Below are 25,014 nucleotides of genomic sequence, written 5' to 3' on the forward strand. Positions count from 1 at the left end.
TCCTCCATTCTTCAGATTAATAAGAAGTTCATTTTCAGCAACTAAGGACAGAATTCAAGTCTGATTGAAATGGTACAGAAATTGCAGAAACTTTACAAGGTATCAGAGCTCTGGTAGTCAAACCTAGGCTCTGCAAATTTAAGTAATCAGACCTTAAACATATCTACCATTTTCTTCCTACTTTCAATGGCATACACAGTCAAACCCGAGGACAGGTTTGATAGGAAAGAACACTTTGATGCCTAGAAATTCAGAATTGTGATGATTCTTTAGGAAGATGATGTAAAACAATTTGTTGATTCAGCATCCAAACAACCTCCAGTTGAACCTCATAAATCTATCTGGAGTAAAGGAAATAGAAGAGCTATTCAGATCATATTAGATGGAGTAAAAAATGATATTGTACCTATGTTAACAAAACATCAGACAGCATTTGAGATGATGAATGCATTACGAAATGCATATGAGGTCAACAATGCAACTAGAGTTCTCGCACTGAAAAGGAAACTAAATCACATACAAATAAAGGAGAATCAATGAATACATCAAATAAAGAAAGGAGAATCAACGAATACTTATTTCCTAAGGGTTGTCGGCATTAGAGATGAATTGTCAAGTATAGGAGCCATTATTAGTGACACAAAATTAACACTAATGGCTATAGATGGATTACCAAATTCGTGGGAAACTTTTGCACAAGGAATAAGTGCCAGAGATAAACTTCCTAACTTCAACAGACTTAAGGGGGATTGTCATCAAGAAGAATCCAAAAAATTAAAGAAAGGGGGGAAACTAAAAATAGAAGATGAAGAACTTCATGTTCTTAATACAAACTCCTATAAGGGCAAGAAGAAGCATTTCAAGAAGAAAAAGGGAAATCAAAAGAAAGAAAACCCAAGAAAGATCTGTCCAAGATAAAATGTTTCAGACGTAAAAAGTTTGGACACTACAAATCTAATTGTCCTGAAAATTCTAAACAACAAGCGAACTGTACAAATGTTACTAGGGAAGAAGATAATTATGAACCTAAGAATCGTGTATTATATTCATCACTATCAAATGAAATCTCAAATAAAGCATGAGTAATTGATAGTGAATCTTTTAGACATATAACAAGATACAAAGAAGCACTATACTCTATTTCAAAAAAGGTCAATGGCGAAGTTACCATTGGTGATAATTCAGCACATCTTGTTGATGGAATTGGAAATTGCACCTTAAAACTAAAATCTGGAAATTCTCTTCTTCTCAAAGGTGTACCCTATGTACCAAGAATTAAAAGAAATCTAATCTCAATTACAGCACTTGAAGATGATGGGCATAATGTTGCATTTGTGGATGACAAAGTAATAACTTGGGCAAAGAACTCCTCGATCAAGAAACCAAAGTTGATTGGTCAGAGAAAAGGATATCTGTATGAATTGAATTCAAAATCTAGTTGACCTATTCAAGCCTTAATTCCTGAAGCTGAAGACAAATGAAATTTGGCACAGAAGACTAGGGCATCTAAACTTCAAAACCTTATCAACTATGGAGAAGATGGTTACTAGTTTACCTAAACTCAATAAAGACCACTCAAGCATATGCAAAGGGTGCGCACTAGGTATGAACACCAAAAGTCAATTTCATGATAGCACTAGAAAAACAAATAATGTTTTACAATTAATTCATTCAGATCTATGTGGACCTATGTCTATTCCTTCTCTTGGAGGATTCTTGTATTATATTTTGTTCATAGATGACTTCTCTAAGAAAACATGGATTTACTTCTTAAAGTGCAAAGAATCAAAAGAAATCCTAAAGAGATTTAAAGAATTCAAAACATTAACTAAAAACTTATCAGGACATAAAATTAAAACTCTTAGAACTAATAATGGAGGGGAATACACCTCAAATTTGTTTAAAAGTTTTTGTAAAGAAACAGGAATTAAGAGGGAGTACACCGTTCCTTATAATCTAGAATAGAATGGGGTAGTAGAAAGAAAGAATAGAACAATTATTAAAGCTGCTAGAACTATGATATTTGATCAAAATCTAGAATATTATCTTTGGGCAGAAGCCTCTTGTACTATTGTTTATATTCAAAACAAAAGTCCTCACTCTTACGTTAGAGATAAAACTCTAGAAGAAGTCTTTACTAAGGTTAAACCCAATATAAGTCATCTCATGATTTTTGGGTGCCACGTATATATCCATATTCCAAAAGAAAAGTGAACCAAGTTAGAACCCTCTAGGAGGAAAGGTATTTTTGTAGGCTATAGTGAAACATCTAAAGCATATAGGATTTTCATACTTGGACATAAAACTATTGAACTTAGTAGGGATGTATCTTTTGAAGAAGATCTAGCATTCAAAAGAGCCCTATGTTCTAAAGAACCTTCTTCTTTACCCAATTCTGAAAGAAATATTGATTCTGAGTCTCAAAGGGAGAACTTAAAAGAAATTGAAGACGAAATTCAAAATCTAAATCTTGAAGAAATTCAAAATTCAAAGAAAAGACCACTTTGGGCCATCAGAACAGTAGAGGAAGCACAAGGCTTTGTTACACCTTTTGGAACAGTCAGAGAAAGCAAAAGATTCTAAAAGATTTTCTAGTTATACAGCAAACATAAATGATTTGTCCAAAACAGAACCAACCAATCCTTCAGATGCTATTAAACATACAGCCTGGAATGAAGCTATGACAGAAGAATACCAATCTATTATGAAGAATGATGTTTGGGAAATTGTTCCAAAACCTAAAAGAAAATTTGTTGTTTCTTCCAAGTGGATATTTAAAATAAAGCGTGTTGTTGATGGTAGCATTGAGAAGTATAAAGCTAGATGTAGCCAGAGGATTTTCTCAAAAAGAAGGGATTGATTATGAAGAAATCTTTGTTCATGTTGCCAAATATACCTCTGTAAGAGCAGTCCTAGCAATTGCAGCATCGAAGGGATGGAAAGTACATCAGATGGATGTAAAAACAACATTCCTAAATGAAAAGATTACAGAAGAAGTATATATGGAGCAACCTGAAGGATTTGAAACTCATGATCCTAACGTTTTTGTTTGCAGGCTCAAGAAAGCTCTCTATGGGCTTAAACAGGCTCCAAGGGCCTGGTATGAAAGAATTGATAAGTATCTCACCAGCTTAGGATTCTCCAAGAATGAAGCTGATCCAAATTTATATTATAAAAGTGATAAAGATGATATGGTAATTCTGATACTGTATGTTGATATTTTACTAATAACAGGTGGTGATCATCTTATAGATCAATGCAAGAAAGATCTAATTAGAGAATTTGAGATGAAAGACTTAGGACTCCTTCATTACTTCCTAGGACTGGAAGTACGGAAAAATTCTGACAATATCATACTTAATCAAGGGAAGTATACATCAGATATTTTGAAGAGATTTGGAATGTGGAATTACAAGACTATGCCTTCTCCAATGGAGACTAATCTACATAAACTTAAAGAAGTAGCAGCAAAATCAGCTTCCATAGATTCCACTATCTACAAATAGATGATTGGGTCCCTTATGTACTTAGTAAATACAAGACCTGATATTTGTTATGTTGTTATGTTGTTATGTTGTTAATACCTTAAGCTAGTTTATGTGTGAGCCAAAGGAGATTCGTCTAGTTGCAATTAAACACATTATGAGATACTTACAAGGCACTCTTAATTTTGGACCCAAATATGAGAAGGTTGGCTTAGATTTACATGGATTCACTGACTCAGATTGGGGTGGAACTATTAAAGACAAGAAAAGTACTTCAGGATGTTGTTTCAATTTAAGATCAGCAATGATATCTTGGATATGCAGAAAGCAGTCTCAGTAGCTCAAAGCTCCACAGAAGTTTAATACATTGCAGTAGCAATGGCATCTCAAGAAGCAGTTTGGCTAAGGAAGTTACTTGTGAGATTATTTGGGCAAGCCATTAATCCTATGATTATTTATTGTGATAATCAGAGTTCCATCAAGCATTCAATGAATCCAGTTTTTCATGACAAGTCCAAGCCTATTGAAATTCCTTACCATTATGTAAGAGATACAGTAGACAGGAATTCTGTAAAATTAGAATACATTTGCACTACAGAATAGACAGCAGACATTCTCACCAAACCTCTATCTAGAGTAAAGATAGACCACTTCGGGAGAAGAATTGGTATGGTTGAATTGTAATCCATTTTTATTATTTAAATTATTAATAAAATAATTTTATTTGTCAGGCTATTGACTATTATATGCTCCACCATCTATATTCATTATTTAAGAGGTGACTATCTCTGAGATAATGAATATTTATAAAAGGCATTATAAGAGATGACGATCCCTCAGATAATGTATTGAACAATATAGAACTACTGTTAGATCTAGGTGAGTTCAAGATCATTTGTGACTCATAAGCATTCTCTATGCCTATTAATCACAACTTGGATAAAGGAAGAATTTATTCTTCAAACTTTATCCTGTTCTCTGGTGGATCTTAACTCAAGATCAAGTTGTGATATAAGATTACTAGTACCTATGAGTCACAACTTGGATAAATGAAGAATCTAATCATCCTTTAGATTTATCTTGTTTGTATTGTATTACATACAATATTGATATCACTAGTAAAAGTGATGAGTCATATCGCAAGATAGTTATATGACTTAGTATCATGTGTTCTATGATGATGTTTGCTAAAGAAGATTCAGATAGATATAGAGTATCAATCTTTGCTTATTCATCGTAATTGATGATGCTTGATATGTTATCTATTAGTATGATTAACATGTTAAGAGACAGTGTTAAATATTAACATCGATAATCTTATACTGGTCCATGAAAGTGTGGACCGCACTTTTATCTTCCCCTATTAAATCATAAATGGAATATATATGCATCAGGTTTGATTCTAGAATGGGCGGCAATCTTTGGGGCAGAGATTATATTGTAAACTAATCATAACTAATAGTTACGTTAATTAACTTTGAGTCACTTCCTTTAGGCGCCGATTTTCTAGAGGGATGCATAAACCGACCTAGGAAGGTCCATGTCCCTTTAAGGGACATACCCTTTGGTCTTGATATATAGGGTAGGAATTATTGCAGTTTGAGGACACACAGTAATTACTAACTCTGCTCCCTCAAGCAATAATACCGGTTCATATTTATTGCAAAGATAGTTAACATTCAGATCAGAATTAAAGTAGACAACTCCTCCATTCTTCAGATTAATAAGAAGTTCATTTTCAGCAACTAAGGACAAAATTCAAATCTGATTGAAAAGGTACAGAATTTGCAGAAACTTTACATTTTATTCCGACTACATCTATCCCGCCAAAAAAAAGAAGTCATCTTCCAGATGACTACGGAACATGAAAATAACAAAAACAAGCTTTGACTTCAAGAAGAAGGATGGGATGACATCCCTGTGCTTGGAGCTCCCCTTAGCCATTGCAAGTCTCGTTCAACTCTCTTATGCTTTGTTCGAACACCTTGCAATACCTATGAAGCATCCATCTTCTTGGCTTTTGCAGTGGCAACCTTGCTCTCCAATTCAACTTTTTCTATGTTCCAGGCTTCCTGCATGGTGACTTTCTCGACTGCCCACTGATGTTGAAGATTCTTCCTTTCCATCCCCCATGCTTTAGCTAGGCTTTTTTCCTGTTGAAGTTTCAAAAATATTCCCCAAAAGGCAACTTCCATAGTTGTAAGGGCCTCTATGAGAGGTGATTGTTCCTGCCCAATGGAAATGATAGAACTATCGGTCCACGTAGTAGCCATTTCCTCCTCTGAATATCTGCCTTGTTCTAGAAGTCCCCAATCTGTATGGCAGTTAGTTTGCATAAAAACGGCCAATGCCTCTACTACTGTTATAACAGCTTCTAGATTCTGAGCCCTCGCCTATTGCACAAGTTCCCTAGTAGAATGCTCCATGGCACGCGTACACCTATCTCCAAAGGTTGATGGTGGGACTATCTTCATCTTTTTCCTGAGAGACGGTGTTAATCCTTCGATGAACCATCGTTTCTTTAGTCCATCTTTCGGCTTGTTGTCTAGTTTCCCTATTAGCTCTTTCATTCTTCTGTTGTAGGCTTTGACAGATTCACTCTTCCCTTGTCTTGTGTTATAATTCTCCATTACTATTTCATCATCATCTCTCAGGAGTCTGAATTCTTCCTCAAAGGTTGTACGGATATTATTCCATGTGTTTTTCTTTGCTGCCTCCAAATCCATATACCAATCAATGGCAATACCCCTTAATGTGGCCAGGAAGGCTTTTAACCATTCCGCTGCATCATTTTGCCCATTCGCTTGCCATATGGTTATACATGTTTTACAGTGACAAGCAAGGTCCTCCAAGCCGTCCCCTGTGAACCTTGGTAATTTTTGTTTTGTCTATGGCCATTATGTGAACACCTCCCGGTGGAACACTCCCTTCCGACTAGAAGTTTGTTCTCGAGGAGAAACTACTAAAAGTATCTCCTTCTCCTTGACATTGCTCTTGTCGGAGATATCTCCCTACAGGTGTCTTTGGATTTTTGTATCCCAACTTCCTTGCTGGTGTCTTTGAGATGAACAAATTTTCTATTACTTCGATTGCATGCTCAATCAACCCTTCTTGGATTCTTGTGGAATCCCCTTGTCCTCCCTTCTAGTTATGACATCTCTCCTCCTGCTGCTGGAGACGTAGTATCCTCAAAGCGACTTCTTCCTCAGTTTCTTCTCCTTGTACCCAACTGCGATATATGTTTTGAATCAAGGGCATGAATCATTTTATTGTTTGTTTTCCTTTTTGGAATCTTCACATTCTTCGCATTCCCTAGTCCTCCTTTCCGCAAATTGTTGTAGTACTTGCTGTCTCCTCTGTTCCCTTTGTGTCTTAGCTCTTTCCTCTTCCAGTCGTAATAAATTTCGTGCTAACAGGCGAGGGATCTCTCCCAGGAGATCGTACATTGTTGGTGGCACCAAAAGTTTGTCACGTACCATACCTTCAAGGACTATTCTCTCATGTGCTTCCCTTCGTACATACTAATCGACGACAACTTCCCAAGCCGTTACCAAATCATATGTCAACTGATCTTCCCTGGTTATTTCCTCCTCTTCCCTATCACTATTTGTTACTTGGATGAGTAAAAAGGGCCTTCCCATTACTCCATCCTGCTGACCTCTAGATTCGGACTTAGGCAACAACGCCAAAAATGTAGACTGGAAGTATCACTCAAGTTCACAGAGATCAAGTTCACAAAGATATAATATGCTAACCATACAAAATAGCACAATTGAGATACATATGAAGTAAAAGTTTCAAAGTAACAAGAATCGGAATCGGCAAGGCCGAATCGAATCGTGAATCGGCCATGAATCGGAATCGAATCGCCCACAAATCAGCAAATTAAAAAAACCCTTGAAATTTAGTGAGCAACTTATTTCATAAACCCTTTATCGCTGATTCGATTCACCAATTCGCAAAAAATCATTTGGCTCGAATCGAATCGCCGAATCGCATGAATCGTCATGATTCTTGGAACTATGAGTAAAACACAGAATATACCATTCATACCACAATACCAGTAGGTGAGGAAATGATTTCTTTATTAACACTAAAAAAATCAACATGAGTACATTGACAATATTCGAAGTATTTATAGAAGGGTCGGTTGGTTAGAAACCAACCAACGCATTCCCTATAATGTCCCCATTTCTATAACCACATTTCTACAATAGAATTTAATAATTAATATAAAAATAATAATAATAATATCATATTAAATAAATAATGATTTTCTAATGAATAGTATAAATACATATCCAAAATTAGATAATAAAATTTAATAATATAATAAATTGTAATGAAAAGAAAATTCTTTTATTATAATAAGGAAATAAACAACTAAAAGCAATTTCTTTTATTATAATAAGAAAATTGTAAAATCAAAGTTATTCTAACTATTACTTAACATAAAGTATCGAACTCCTTTTATTTGGCTGAGATACCAAATCATTAATCGAATCAACGCAAGCCAAAGGATGTAAACACAATATATATTGGGATCGATTGTGAGAGAGAAGGAGGTCAGGGAGCAAGAGAACAAGTACGTTCAGCCGGAGAAGATATTCGAACAGTATAAGTGTTAATACAGTGGACAGGAAGAGTGAGGAGAACCGGTGGTAACAAAGACCCAAAAGTACATCACTCAGACTACAGACACGAGAAGGAGAAGTTGCGAATACCAGGATTACAAAGTATTGATTCATTGAAAGAGTTGCTACAACCAGTAAATATCTGTCATATTACAGAAAAGGAGGGAACAAAGGCAAGTCTACAAACATTATACTGCCAGACAACATAACTTATCAACAAACGAAGGTAGCCATCTGCAGTTACGCTATCACCACAGGAGAGAGAGAAGGCATCAAACCCGAATGCATCTAGTGGGGAAGATATAACAAACAATTCAAACACCATTAATGTGGACGGGCATATTGAAAGGCGCCAGTAACGTCACCCAGATCACAAGCACGGAAGGAATTATGACCATCCTTATTGGGAGTGAAGAGTCGGATAGCAGCTGGAAGAATTACTAACTCCAGTCAGTATCTGCTGCCATACCATATTACAGAGCATAATCATTGATGTTATTGGTACCGGTGTATAGTGCAATAAGAGACATCTATGTGTAACATAAACAAAGGAATATAAGTTAGTTACAACATTCACTCTTGAAGGCAGACATTTAAAATAATATATTGTTTCTAAACAATACTATCCAAGTTACATACACAACTTATTATATTAATGATCACAGCCATTGTTGATCTAAAACATATATCTACCGCCATTTCTCAAAGAAATATGAATTTCACATAATATTGTCAACTATAACTAATACATCTTCACATTCTTATCAACCAATTCATAAGCATGCGATACTCCTACACCAGATAACACCCAACATCATATCCTATAATATCGAGAAGTCAACTTCTAATAATTGCTTTCATTACAATTGATTGGCATCATAGAAGGTGAAATGGAGATTACTGCCTCGAATATTTTACTGCCTCAAGAGGGGACATTACATTCCCTCACCTCCTAACTACCCAGCCCACCTAGCTCTAACAAGTACTAAACATAATAGTTACTTTATTCCGACTACAATTACTGTCCAAGTATCAGAGAGCTAAAGTACTGAGAATCAAAATCCCACATAAAAAAGAATCCATTATAGTATTTGATTAATTTTAGGAAATAATAACAAACCAAGACCCTAACCTAATTTCAATTTAACATAAACTTAAAAACAGTCTATTAAGAACTACACTATTTCCAGAAAATCATAATGACCTGCCCCATAGCTGTCCTGTTTCACTAAATGCATCAGGAGGAACACCACTGACAAGTGTTGGGTAGCCATTTTTGTTCTGTTCCACATGAGGAAATGGAAACTCAGTCATATGAACTTTGAAAAGTACTCTCAGTGGTCCAATACATATTGATTGGATACTTTGTAGCTAACCATAAAGCAACTGCAATGCAATGTTAATCAAGATTCCAGGTACAAACCAGTTGAAATTGGCTTTTATTAGCCCATACATCTGCACTGTGATGTCCAACATAGATAGGCATGTCTCCAATAATTCTAATTCCCTTCTTTTGGGCATATCTATGAACTGCTTTCCATTGTCTTTGAAACAAAAATTGCTGAGCAATAAATGTGTCAATCTGCGAATTGCCATATACGTAACTACTAGAATTATTCACCTTATTTTGTGTTACAATGATATAATCCCCTAAACATGTAAATAATCATACAAAAGCTTATAAACAAACTTCTTTCAAAACTCCAATTAATTGGTACTTACAAACTCTCTCTCATTTTCATATATGCCTTCTAGGGCCACAAGATGGCGATCCCTAAGAGGTTCAGGCCAGTCTGCCCAAGAATAAGCACCAAGACTATTGTCAATGGCTGCAAACAGCGCAGCATCTTCAAGCCAGCCTGAAAAGATTGACAGGTTTCATAATTGTTAATAATTTTGGTTGAATATAAACCACATTTTCTTCACACAATTTGTGGTCCCAAATATAGTAAAAGAATAGGGCTAGGAATTCAATAAATGCTCAAGATGACAAATGACAGAGGTGTATACCCTTTTTTCCAAAATAAGAGCAAATTCTAAACTCTTCCACAATTAGTCTCAGCATCAAATATTGCAAAGAAATCAGAAATAAACTTAACATTTTACAAACAAATGAAACAAATTAAATAAACTAAGAAATATAATTTACAAAATGCTATTAAGAAAAAGCCTGCCAAAAGGCTTGAACCAAACCTTCACCTAATATGGGTAACATCCATTATGATACCTTAGCTAAAGCTGCCAAGCCGTTTCCAAAACCATGAGGGACAAACCTAGAATTTGTGCTCAGTGGATGAGTTGAACCATGTCCATGGCTTTACTAATGATATATAAGCTTGATCTTACCCAATTGCTGACAGAACTTTAGAAGCTGGTCATATGTTTTCCTTCTATTTGTTCCCTCAAAAGTATCTTAAGAAGTCTATAACAGTATCTGTTGAAATTTAAATGCCTAAACAAGTTGTGGGATGTAAGATCCCCTGATAAAATCCTGCCCTTAAATTAATGCTAAGTCTGTTCTATCCTTCAAATGGAGATACTTTTGCTGACTTCTCAATATTTTGTACCTAAGTGTTTTATCAAACATATGGTGAGTGAATATTATTACAAATAGTTTGCATGCAGTTATGATAATTCATCTGCAGATTCCGATGTATTTCCAGTTTCCAAGAATAATTGGGAATATAGCTCAATGGTATAACAATTGCTTCAATCTCCTATTGCTCGAATACCATTTCATTTTACAGAGAACATCAAAGAACAAGCACATTCATGCACTTCCCTTCTATTGCTGAACTTTTGATTTATTCTACATTGAGCAGTTCAGAAAATAACATTTAAATATCCTTTCCAAAATTTAACAGAGTTTGCAAAGCTGTAAATAGATGGAAGAAAAAAAAAACTGCAGATGTCTTCACCCATCAGAAAATGCTTTTGGAATGCTCGACTTATAACGTATCTGGTTCAATTATTCTATCAACACTTGGACCAAGCCAAGAGCATGTATCAGTTGTTCTGAGCTGCCATTGGTCTCAACAAATGTACTTAGCTCCTCCAAATATGGGTACAATTGCCCAGTCTGTATGATCCCCCGTCTATTGTTCATTGCCACCAAAATAGAAGTTCCCGATACTCACTTCCGAAACCCGCAATCATCTTCTCAAAAGAATAAACTGCTCTGGAATCTATTTGAGTTTGGCAGAAGTCTGTCCACCATCGATGAATGTTGGTCTTGAGCCCGAGAGGGATAATACTGTTTAGTCTACGACATTGATGAATTCTCCAAAAATTACCTGCTGCATTTCCTCTTCCAAGGTGGATAGTCATCTGAGCTACCTTGCTAAGTACGAAAATGTCATCAATACTCTCATGTGGCTTCGTGCTTATGAATGTTGTATCTCCCGTATATACACCTTGGACTAATCAGCTTCACTCCGTCACTGGTTTGAAGGTTTCCTGACTAATAAACAATAGCCATCAGAGTAGAAATTCCCGTCATCAATTCCTGTCACCTTCACAAAAGAGTAGATGAATCCTTTGATGCTTGTCGCGACCCTCAAACAATACGATACCCCCAGTGGACACATCACTCAAGTTATTCCTCATCTATTAAATATTATCAGTCACAATTAATGCCACAATTCAGGAGTTTCACATTGCCTTTATTTTTCAATCGTTCTTTCAATCAATTTTGTGCACTCATGTCACCATAAATAACTCAAACTCCAGCGTATTACATCAGTCATTAGATCACATCTTCTAGTAGCAAAATGATTATTTCAAGCTCATCCCAAGAATATTTGGAGAGAAATCTCAAATTATTAAAATAGATGTAGAAACTTCCATGTCCCTTATTTCTCTAGGAAAACCTTTCCACTTCCAACTTTATTACTAATTATTTGATATTAGGGACAGGAGATTGAGATCACTTCCTCTTATATGTATCTAGGAGTGAAGTTTTCTGGACCATGCTTCAATAGAGACTGGCAATTCAGTCCAGAGTTAATAACGATATGGGCTCTCTTGCTATGCTTGAGAAACAGTGTTTCAAACACCACTTTCAGGATACCTCATCCAAGTTATCCCTCTTGGACTCCCTTGTTCGGCCGATGGTTATTTATGGCTCTGTGGTTTGGGGTTCGTCTCTCCTTGATTCTGACTAGGCCTCAATCGAACAGGTTCAAACTCTGTTCTTAGAGCGCATAATTCGATGCCACGGATTCACTCCTCATAGTATCATTCTTGCTGAGTTTGGTGCTCATCCCTTCAATCTTGCGGCCATATTTGATCTGATTTGGTTACTTCATCGTTTACGTAGCTTTGCGGACTCGGCTGGTGAATGTGATAGATACTCCTACTTGGCATATTGTTCTTCTGTTGCTACTGCGAGTTCTGATACTTGTTCTCGTGCTCATTGTTGGTATGCACAGGCATCTTCTCTACTAAGATCAATTGGGATTGATATTGACCACCTCCCTCCTTACCAGTTCTCGCTAAATGACCCTGCTCATCTTCTCCCCTCACGGCACGAGTTAAATGAGCATGTCAAACTAGATATGTACAGACAGTATATTATCACTACCTAGACTAACCCACCTGGTGGCTTATGTCCAAGGATGACCTTCTATGCGGAGCACTTTTTGGAGATTTGTGATGGGATTATAGTTCGTCCTAGTTACCTATCTCGATGGTGGTCTCATGCCCTGCGTATCTCCCTAGGGTCCTTTAGAGTTGGTTCTTACCATCTTCGGGCTCAAATCAACCATCATATTGATAGTGGATAGCTGATCTGTAAGCTATGTACTTTAGCTAAAGTCGAGACAGAGACTCACTTTATTTTTCGTTGCCCTATCTATTATGAGATTTGAGGGAGATTTTACTCTCTGTTCCAAGATTTTTTTCCCTTTCAGATTTCTTCGATTATTGTGACCAGCGGTGTCTCGCACTTTATCTTCAAGAGGCTACCCTACTCCGTGATAGTATTTTATAGTCACTGCTTCCTCGCCAGCATACATCGACTCAGCTCATTACTACTTTTTTCGCTCCCTTATCTCCTTTGCATGTTGTGAAAAGGTCATCTAGTTCTACCAGTTCTTTTGGTCATTCCAAGTCTGTCAAACCCCGTACTGGATTCTTACATCAGCGTCACTCCTTTGTGAGCTCGCAGAGACAGATCAGAGTTCCTATCCATTCCCAGTCGTATCCTTCTATGACTGGTTTCTTTTTCCTAAGAAAGGACTCCTAGTCTTTGTCTTGGCCTCTCTCTCTGTGCCTCTTTCTGTCTCTCTTCTTTTCTTTTGTTGTACACTTTTCTTGGACACCATTTGGTGTTCTTTCTATTGTCTTCTTTCTTGTTGTAATCCTTCAGTCCCATAGACCTTTCGGTGGTCTTTCGTTGGACATTAATATTATTATCTTATCTTATTTATTAACTAATATCAATTAATTTAACATTATGTGCTACTATTGATTATTTAATACTAGATATAATAACTAATATTTAATACCTATCATTAATCATTCGATGACTCAATTTAGGGGACATTCCATGTACTCTCGTCTTGAGATTGTTTGTCCTCAAACAATCGGATCTCTAAATCAACTGCCATTTATTCCAAAACACCTAAGTCCTAAATTAATCTCACAAGTTTCTTAGTAGAAATCCATTGTGTCACTCTAAGAGTTGCTTCACTATACAGTACTCTACCAATCATGTGAATTACGAGATTTCAAATCCGAATGTCATCTTCAGCATCAAACATTGAGATGAAAGGAGAAACATCTTCCATCGGGGTTTCATCAGTGAGTGTTTCTCTAATTATCCATAACTTGAAATTATAAGGGAAAGCACACCAAGCCATGCACCTAATTGTTCTCAACAAATCTAAGCATGTTGGCATTGAATGTTTTGTGGTATCCTTATAAATAAACATATCCTTCTGAGAAAGAAACTCATAAGAGTTTAATAATTGTTGCGCACCTACCAAAATCACAAGAACTATTAGGGAAACTAATTATTCATGTACTCATGATTGTTCACTTTTTTTATGTGCTGAGCCTATGATGATCACGGAAGGGACGGGAACAACGAAACGGTCATCACCATCGGAAAGTGCATCGCCCCTACTATTCTATGGTGGAGCTGTGAAACTAAGATCCCGGGCAGTGCCAAATAGCGAAGATCTGGCGCACCGCCCAATGCAGGAAAAGAAAGAGTTCTCCACCTCAGCGGTGCCTATAATTGATAGTCACCAAGATCCATTTGAGCACTCAGTTCTAGATTCGTTTGAAGACCCGTGTTTCCATGCCTTGGTTTATTTCTTTGCAAGTTCTCCCTTGCTTGAGGAGCTATCATCTTAGTGCGCTTAGCTTTTTCCATCCACAAATTGTATAGTAAAAGAGTCTTCTCTACATGCGCGCTATGACCTATCAATTTCCTTGGCTTCTCATCCGTTACCATCTATCCTTGTAGAGTTCCTTCAATCTGTTCATTTTCTTGAACTGAATCCTATGATACCAATTCTTTCCTGCATATTTCATCAATCCCTTCAACTGTCATCTGCATTTCTTGAATTCTTGCATTGTCTTCTTGCTCCTTTGGCATAGTTGTAATCTGCTCTGCTTGGTAGTGTGTCATACTTAATTGGAAGAAAATTCCATCAATCTCCCTTTCTTTGTTTTCAGTGAACTTGATAGCAATGTCCCTGTCCCTAAGTAATTGCAAGTAATCTGATTTTTTCTTTTCTAATGCTTCCTTGCTTGTTCGTAACTGTGCACTAGAAATTTCATTTGTAACTCCATTCTTCCTTTCCTTATTTGAACATTATAAATAAGCTCTTCAATATGTTTATGAGCATTGTCAGTTCTTGATAGTGCTAGCACAATCCTTTCATCTGTGACCACTAATTGATCCTTCAAATCTTGCACAGGAAAAGATTCGTACTTAACACAGTGGCTAGTAGTTTCACCACCAGACTTGCTTCCATCTATAAGAACACCTTCCTCATCAGAGTTGTCCTAGAATCCTTGGCCTTAGGAGCACAATTCATCCCTTCTTTACACTAATCAATGTTTATCTCTAAATCGCCCACATAGAATCAAAAGCCCTATTTTGTTGTTGGCTTAGTGAAAACAGAATTTATGAGCACATATTGCACTGTTCTACAATGCAAGAGGTTTCAACTTCATCTTGAAACTCTATTCCACATTAGTCAGAAGAAAAACTTTCCTCCTGAATGCAAGCATTCTTCTGCTCTTATTCGTTCAGAAGAGATTTAAGCTTTTGTTTACATTGTCTAAACACATTGTAAACCAATGTGTATGCAAATGAAGAAACTGCACATTCTTGTTTCAAAACACCATAGCATAAGTAGAATAGGCTGGGAAATTATTTCACCTGCTTTGATAGTAAGAACCATAATATCCTACATACCTCCAGAGCCCTTTTTTCAATTTACTCTTCTAATTGTTACTAGGAAACAATGCACGTACCATAAATAAAGTTTTGCAAACCCAGATCCAGCATTAGATTACTTACTCTAACTGCTGCAAAGTTTTTCAGTATAGCAAACCTTCTTGAAGCATGAACACTACTGACATCATCAAGACCCTAAAAAATTTCAACCATCAAAACCAATACCGTCTTCATGATGTTATCATCATAGGGAACATGTGGTGCTAAGATTATCAAAACTTCACATAGGCTTGAAGTGACCATCAACCTAATTCCTGCATCTAATGCGTCAACAACCAGTCTTGCTCCAAAGATATTTTACAAAGATAAGAGAAGAATGTAAAAAGAGAGGAAAGGATCCCTCCAGTTCATTCAAAATATTAGAACATTTCCCAGTTAATAATTACAAAGCTTGTTGCCAGCTTCTTACAATGCTTTAGTCAATCATAATCTTTATTCTAACTCCCTGCTTGATTTCAAATTATTTACCCTAAAGCTAGCAAGAACTTATGCTCTAATACCACTATAAGATCCCCTGATGGAATCTTGCCCTTAATTAATACTAAGTTTGTATTATCCTTCAAATGGAAAGAATTTTTCTGACTTCTCAATGTTTATGTACTTAGCATTTTATCAAACATATGGCGAGTGAATATTATTACAAAAGGATTGCATGCAATTATCACAATTCATATGCCGACTCCTATGTATTTCAAGTTTCCAAGAATAATTGGAAATACAACTCACCGGTATTACAATTGGTTCAATCTCCTATTACCCAAACACCATTTCATTTTACAAATAACGTTGAAGAACAAGAACATTCACACATTCCCCTTTTATTGTTCAAGTTCTGATTTATTCTACATTGAGTGGTTCAAAGAATAGCATTTAAATATCCTTTTCAAAATTTAACAGAGAGTTTGTGCGCATATAAATAGATGGAAGAACACTTTTTTGCAAATGTTTTCTGCCATCAGGTAATGCTTTTGGAATGCTTGACTTGTAACATATCTGGTTCAAACATTCTATCTACACTTGGACCAAGTTGTGATAATGTATCAATTGCTTGAGCCGTCATTGGTCTCAACAAATGCATTGAACTCCTTCAGACGTAGGTATAGAGATTCCCAGGTCTATATGATCCCCTATTTATTGTTCATTGCCACCTGAATAGAAGTTCACGATATTCACTTCTGAAACCTGTAAGCAATACACTACTTTGGAATCTATTTGAGTTTGGCAAAAGTCCATCCACCATGGATGAATGTCGGTCTCCAGCCTAAGACGGATAATATTGTTGAGTCTGCAACGTTAATAAATTCTCCAAAAATTACCCACTATGTTTCCTCCTCCACCATAAATAGTCACATGAGCTACCTTGGTAAGTATGAATGCCAATGTTATAAATACTCTCATGCGGCTTTGTTCTTATAAATGTCACATCTCCTGTATATACACCCTCGACTAATCAACTTCACTCCACCACTGGATCGAAGGTTTCTGGGCTCCTGATTGGTTGTAATCTGAGTAGAAATTTCCGTCATCAATTCATGTCATCTTCACAAAAGAGCAGATGAATCCTTTGATGCTTGTCGTGACCCTCTAACAATATGATAACACCCAGTGGACACACCACTTCTATTATTCCTTCATCTATTAAATATTATCAGCTGCTATGAAAGCCACGGTTCAGAAGTTTTCCATTGGCTTTATTTTCCATTGTTCTTTCAATCAATTATTTGTACTCCTATCAACCTAAGCCATAAATAAGTCAAACTCCTGCATATAATATCAACATTAGCAATGCTATTACTGCCATCTTTCATGTCCAATTGTGTAGATGAATTGAGAGCATTACTATGGTCAAAAGTATATCCATCCCAAGCAATCGTAACGAACATAAGAATCAGCACTCACAAAAGATATGATGTCATCATCATTAGCTGATTTGAAACATCTTAATACAAGTTATCAATATGCCCATCATATGCACTAGTGTGATCAACCTTGTAGGATAGCTCTACCTCCAACCTTCCTACCAAGAAACTAGTGGAATCATTACCTAAAATAACTTTCCCATCACCATGTGTAGACTGCAAGTAATAAGTAGTTGGTTCCTCTTTCTTTTCCGTCCTCTCTTAAATAGCACCTTGTGAGTTTTCTTCTTTCAAAGATGTTCCTTCTGGCTTCAGCTTTTTACTTGTCTCTTTCTCTTCAGTTTGTCCATCTTATTTCTTTTTAAGACAATATCCCATACTACCTTGATTTTGAATATCCTCTTGTTCATCATGAAGCTCATTATCATCATTGTACTCTAATTTTATGTAATAGATCTTCATCTACTTATCTTCCAAGTTTTTCTATACCAAAGGTGATTGTTTGTGACATGGATCCATCGCACATGCTTCACCGTTAACATCCAAATCCTAAATACCAACATTAGGAAACCCTCCAGTACCGAAATCCTCTAGCAAATTGGTTGGCAAATCATGATGAAGTACAGAAGTATAACTTTTACCACAAAATTTACAATCTTAGTCGTGTCTATGTGTCATGAAACCAACAGCCTTGTAATGTCCCCTTCCTAAGCTAGATATAATGAGATTAATCACTAGCCCATTCTAATATGGTCTCGAGGGCTGATTAGAACTTCCAAGGGATCCTGAGGAAATTTGGCCTAGGCAAATTTGATTATAGGCCAATTGGAGTACATTTAATGACTAGGAAAAAAATACTATTTTTGGTAAGCTATCAAGGGGGTCTAGGGTCTAGTGGTTGGATGTGATGTGCCTCATTAAGCTCTTTCCAATGAGCTATTACTCACAGGATTCTAATATCGTTTTCTTTTTCTTTTTAATACTTGAAGTTGCAACTATACAGTGTCAGCTTTGAATTTAATCATTAAATCATTTATAAGGTCACTTTATTAAAATTTATTACAAACATTAAATCCCTTCCTTATCACCTTATGGGCGACCTCCAAAATACATAAGACAAAAAGGAGGGGAGTGGAATAATTATTCTCTCATGCGTAACAGAAGAGGAAGGGTCGAGTGAGTAGAGATAAGCGTATTTGGAAATGCAAAGGAGGAAGCAGAAGATATTCAAATGTTGGATATTATCTTGAGAACTTTTTGAGAGTTTGCTATTTTGAGCTTTGAGGACATCTACTCTCGAAGCTTGCATCTTTCTCACTAATAAAAGTATTCAATCGGGAAGATATTAGAATGTTTGGTGATAACATGTACCAAGATCACATGGAGTGTTGATTCGAGAGGAGAAGACTTGCAGAAAGGTTTGAGGTGCATGAATGTTTGAAATGTGTGTACATTGTAGATTAGAAGCTATTCATAGCAACATCCCATATTTTCTGTGTGATTCTAGTAGTTGAAGTCTCCAAATGTCACACCTTCCATTGGCATTTTATCCGCTACCATATTCAGCTATGCATGAGGTGTTGAAGAGAATTGATTTTAGCAGTGCGGATGTTGTCCATTTCCTACAACTAGAGACATCTTTCCCTGTACAGATTGGGCATGTTGGAAGGTCGCAAGTGTTGATGACAGTTACAGTTTGTGCATATAGATTCAAATGATGATATGACAAGGGTTTGGCATCCATTTTTTATGAGCAGTTCATCCATGGACGTTTAAGTCTAGCAGCACACATATATCATAAACATCCATATTGGGTGTGCAGATTTCTTACTATATTTCAGTACTCTGTTACAACAGTGATTGTATTGTCCAATTTAAATAAAGGAGCGAAATGGTAGATTTGTGTACATGAATGTTATTTTTTAATTCTATTTGCCTATGTTGTAACATTGATTGCATATATGTTTATCTATGAACCAAATAATACATAAACACTTGAATCAAAAAAACAAATCAGAACCTTAAACATCCAAGGAAATACCACACTGTTTGACGAATTTCCTGAGAAAGACTAAGCATGGAACTAGCAGACTTCGGGCAGACCATTTCAGTAGTATCAAAGCAGTGTATCTTGTCATCCTGATGGATACAAAATGCAATGAACAAGCAAGGATAAGACAGATTGGAGTGTCCAAGCTTTAACTCATCCCTATAAGTATAATCTTAGGAGAACCAAGGCATGATTAAGTGCAGGACAAGAAGAACACGAAAATACAGGGAGTTAAATTGCTACAGGTTAACAAGTTATTGGCAAAATGGTAGACATTAATGCTAGAGACCCTAGTGAGGAAAGATTTTTACAATTATTGGATACTTTGGCACCAGGTCAGCACTTGGCTGAAAAGAGAGCACAGTAGCAGACTCAGCGGATGGGTATAATGATATAGATGATGGCCAGACAGATGAGAATAAATCTGAATATTAGAGGTAACAATGCAAGAAATAATAGATGGAAATAATGAAGGAATTAACGGTAGACAGAATGGGCAATATAGAGATACCGAAGGTAATGGAGGACAGATGGCTTATTTTTTTGACCATGCAGCTAGACCTGAGAGAGCAGTGTGCTCAGACCTCTCATGTTGAGTTTTGAAGTAGCTGCGAGAAAGATCTTGCTCTCTCCGCTCTCGCCTGAAGATTTTGTTCCTATTATATGTTTTCTCCTCTTCGTTCTATTCAACTCTCCTACGTGGTTATATGGTGATTTCATCTCCTTTAGGCTGTGTTGTCTTCTTCTCATGACAATTGGATTCACTTTCCTATTCTCTTAACCGTTGTCGACAGGACGTATGACTGTCATCTCTAAGCACCTCTACTTCAGCGGATGTCTAGTTTGATTGAGGACATCTCATTTGCAACCGTCAGGCATGATTTATTTTGTGTCCTATTCTCATCAGTTGTTCTCATGATAAATATTTATCTCCGTCAGCTAATATATTGCATCTCTCTTGAAGCGTCAGATACATACAAAAGGTTCCTCTGTCTCTGTCTTTATGTGGCGATGATCACATGTGTCTCTATCGTGCATAGAAACTTTCCTCTTGTTTTTGCATTACTATGTGTCTATGCATATGAGCGAGTTTTGGTCTTCTCTCAAGAGGTCGTTTGGTATGATTATGTTACTTCAGGCTGAATAGTCTGCTATTAATGGGTGTCTCAGAATACATGTCTATTGTTTGCATAGTCTTTGTTCTGGCGGGGAGTTACAGGAAGATATCTGCATGTATGATGCATCGTGATTCTACAGGCTATTGATTCAAGCTTATTTCAGGCTCGAAGTTGTGCAATTATTCTTCATAATTATATTCATCGTGCAGGGTTATATTTCATTATTATCTGTGTTATGTAATTGTGTTCATATCAGAGTGTAGTTGTGATTAGTGTAAAAAGTCATATGTCTCTATTTGTACAAGTCTATGGGAACAACATTGCTACAGTTGAGTGTGAGCATTTTTGTGTGTTCTTGAAATCTGGTTTATCAGTCTGCAACTCTGTGATTTCTCATTTTTATAATAAAAGAATCATTTTTGGGGGGCTGGGTTGTTTACTTCGAAGAGGATTTTTCCCAGGATAAAAGATTTTTGTTATTTGAGTATTATATTTTTGCTTACTTGTTCAAAATATAACATGGTATCAGAGCCAAGTTGTTGAAGTCTGATTTTGAACCAGTTCTTTTATACTTATCTCCTTGATCTCCTTAGAGCATAAAGATGGCAAACGAACTTAAAGTTGAGGATAGATTGGAAGGATCCTCAAACTTTGCATTGTGGAAACTAAGAATTCGAGTTGCTCTTGAAGAAAATGATTTATTGGAATATGTTAACTCTGTTGTTTCAGAACCATCTAATGAGGCCACCAAAGCTCAATGTAAGAAAAACAAAGTGATGGCCAAAAAATTATGATAGATTTTGTTAAGGATAATCTAATTCCAGTTATTTCCAAATTGGAATCAGCTAAAAAAATGTTTGACACTTTGAAGGAATTATATGAGATCAATAACATAAAGAGAGTTCTTGCCTAGAAAAGTCAATTTTTGCATGTTAAGATGACACGAGAAGAATCTGTACCATCATAATTCAAGAAAAATACATAACCAATAGATCAACTTGCTGTCATAGGTGAATCCTTCAGTGATAATGATCTGGTTATGATTGCTATGAATGGTCTTCCTTGTTCATGGGAATCATTTATCCAACACATCAGTGGCAGAGCAGAACTTCCTAAGTTTGATCACTTAAGGGGAGATGTATCCAAGAAGAATGCAGGCTGGAAGCAAGAGGCATTAGTCAAAAATCCTTCTGTGAAGATGATCATGTACTTGTTGTTCATACCTTCAAAGGGAAAGAAAGGTAATTTTTAAAGATTTAGAGAGAGAAGCTCTGATTCTTCTCCTGACTTCAAGAAAAACAAAAGAAATCTCTCTCACATTCAGTGCTTCAGATGTGAGAAGTTTGGTCACTTTGCAAGAGATTGTCATGTGGAACCAAAGCCTTCTCATGGAGTTGCTATTGCAGATGTAGAGAACATCTCTCCTAAAAAGGAGTCTTGCAACAATTCTCAAGGTTTTCTTTTTATTTCTGCTCTTTCCAGCAATATACCTACTAACAGTGATACATGGTTGATTGATAATGGAGCCTCTCACCACATCACTGGCTTTAAAGTACACTTATCAGATTTGAAAGAAATAGATACTCATCTGCATGTCATTATTGGTGATGATAGCTGCTATAATGTCAAAAATGCTAGTTCTACTTCTTTTAAATTGAACTCTTGTATTCTTCTCCACCTAAGTGATGTACTATTTTTTCTGGGTATAAAAATGAATCAGATTTTAATTACAGCTTTAGAGCATAAAATCAGGATTGTACTATTGAGTAGCCTTTGTTTATGCCAAAGTATCGACTTGGAAAAAGAATCCTGATTTTAAATCAATTAGTGAAATTAGGGTTCATCATGATAGTCTTTATCAACTTTCAGCTCGTCCACTTCAAGCTCTTACTCTAAATTCATTTGAGTCCAGTGAATTATGGCACAAAAGATTTGAGCACTTAAATTTCAAGTCCCTATCCTCTATGGAGAATGTTGTTATTGGTCTTCCCAAACTCAACCAGGATCATGAAGAAGTTTGCAAGGGATATGCTTTAGGGAAGAACATCAAGAGTAACTTTCATAGTAATGAACCTAGATCTAAATATATTTTAGAAATCCTTCATTCAAGTTTGTGTGGTCCTATGTCTGTTGCTTCTCTTAATGGATTCTGGTATTATATTTTGTTCATTGATGACTTCTCTCGTAAGTGTTGAATCTACTTCCTTAAGTCTAAAGAATCAGATGAAGTGTTGTCTCGGTTCAAAGAATTTAAGGCTTCGGTTGAGAATCTGTCTAACAAAAGCATTAACACCTTAAGATCTTTCATAATTCTTGTAGAGAGGCTGGGATTAAGAGATAGTTTTGTGTTCCCTATAATCCCCAACAGAATTGTGTAGTTGAAAGGAAGAATAGGACTGTTATTGAAGCAGCTAAGGCAATGATTCATGATCAGAGTCTTCCTATTTTTCTATAGGCTGAAGCTTGCAGGACAACAGTTCACATTCAGGATCGGTGTCCTAATCAAATTCTTGGCAACATGATTCTGGAAGAGGCCTTCTCAAGTATAAATACAGATATTAGTTATTTCAGAATCTCTAGATACCCAGTATATACACATATCCCTAAGGGAAAAAGGTTTAAACTGGAACTTTATGGTAAGAAAGGTTTTTTTGTTGGATATAGTGACTCATCTAATGCATATAGAGTCTATGCTCCAAGACAAAAACACATTGAAATTAGTAAAGATCTTAGATTTGATGAACTTAGAGCATGTAAATTATCCAAACACTCAAGGTCTGAAAATGTTGAAGATGATGTAAATTTTCAAGATTCTATCATGTCTGATCTGAATCCTCCTTTAGAGATTCTGAAGGAGTGTGTTGATTCAGATTTTAATGCTTGCCCATCTTCTCCTCCTGATCCTATTGATTTTTCAGCAGGACCTAGTTCTTCTTCAGCAAGCAAGAAACGTCCTCTATGGGCTAGGAACCTCATGGAAGAAACTGAAACCTATGCAGCTTCTCGTGGACCCCATAAGTCTGTTGGTTATGTTGCTATAATGAATTACATAATTGCATTAGAACCTTCTAGTTTTGAAGATGCTTCTAATTTGCAAGTATGGAAAGATGCAATGATGGAAGAATATCAGTCCATCCATAAAAATGATGTTTGGGATATTGTTAATGATTTCTGCTCCATGAGGAAGAAGTTTGAGTGCAAGCCCTTGTTAATGTATTCTAAACTTTTGAGAGAAGTTTGAGGTAAAAGCCCTAGTTCCACCCTTTGGGAACCATGGTGGATATCATATCAGAGACTCAATGACTTAGCTTTGTTTTCTTTCACCCTCTCGAGTAGCCATGGTGAATGTCATGATGAGATGACGATATCACATTGAAAGAATTTGTGATGAAGTTTAGTTGTTGACACACATGGGTTTCTCTTCTTCCTCTCCATAGCTACTAAACGAGGTGCCTGATTGATGATTTAATAGCCATTTGACCAATTAGTGGCCCACACTGAGAAGAGGAATTTATGTAGGGGTAGCGAAGGGCCACAACTTATGATCTAATGAAATATTGCCAGCCCCTACTATTCTAATGGGGCTGGTGCCAGATTATGTTGCCATTGTGTTTGTCATGATGACATGAAATCTAAAAATGATATCTCCTTTGCTAAGAGGGAGTGTTAAAGTTTGGAAGTTGTAGGAGATATCTGCTAACTGGTGATTGCATCGGCATTATATTTGTGATAACCCTATTTGGTTATAGCTTAGACAAACACCATTTTTCTTAGCTAATCAGCAGTTTAGCATTTTGTCAAACATTTGGCGAGTAAGCAATTAGCTCCAATGCAATGAACATAACTCAATCTCTCTAACAAATACTAAATTCTAATGGTGAGATGGTCTAGGAGATCATTCAATATTTACATTGAGTGATAGGAGAGAGGAGTTGATATATGAGCAAGGTTCAATATATATTATAGAAGTCAACATAATAGAATAGAAGAGTGGTGACCAAAATAGACATTTAGTTGTGTGCTAAAAATGATTCATGTCTCTAGTCAATCGAGTGAAGATATGGTGAGGGGTCGAGAGAACCGAACATTAGACTAGTGAGTATGATGATATAGTTTTATCTATGGGGGAAGAGGTTATTACAGATATAGAAACTGTTGTCGTGGAGAAGGATAATCCATAGGAGATATCCTCTTCCAAAATTAAATTTTAGTTGTACAAATCTTCAAAATGATGCATCTAAATTTCAAAAAAAGACCACTCCTCAATGCACCATGAAACATTACTTAGCATACACATATGGACCTTACCAGTTTTTGGGACCATTTTCGACACTTCACAAGAAAACATAGCTCAAGCTCTATACAGATTTATATTTGATATTGATGATATTCCT

The 25,014-nt window shown here is 36.3% G+C and overlaps 1 protein-coding gene across 1 annotated transcript in view; it reads right to left on the reverse strand.

Annotated features, from left to right (window-relative positions):
- The window catches only part of DPE1 (disproportionating enzyme), a 219,586-nt gene that overhangs the window by 110,289 nt on the left and 84,283 nt on the right, over positions 1–25,014 (reverse strand). The window contains exons 6-8 of the mRNA XM_089804174.1: positions 9,842–9,978; positions 9,543–9,701; positions 9,324–9,400 (exon numbers count right to left, since the gene is read on the reverse strand). Coding sequence (XP_089660300.1) covers positions 9,324–9,400; positions 9,543–9,701; positions 9,842–9,978 — 373 coding nt within the window. The remainder of the gene's footprint in view (positions 1–9,323; positions 9,401–9,542; positions 9,702–9,841; positions 9,979–25,014) is intronic.

This window comes from Cupressus sempervirens, chromosome 10, assembly GCF_028749045.1.
Source record: "Cupressus sempervirens isolate cs-2001-9-10 chromosome 10, ASM2874904v1, whole genome shotgun sequence".
Lineage (NCBI taxonomy): Eukaryota > Viridiplantae > Streptophyta > Pinopsida > Cupressales > Cupressaceae > Cupressus > Cupressus sempervirens.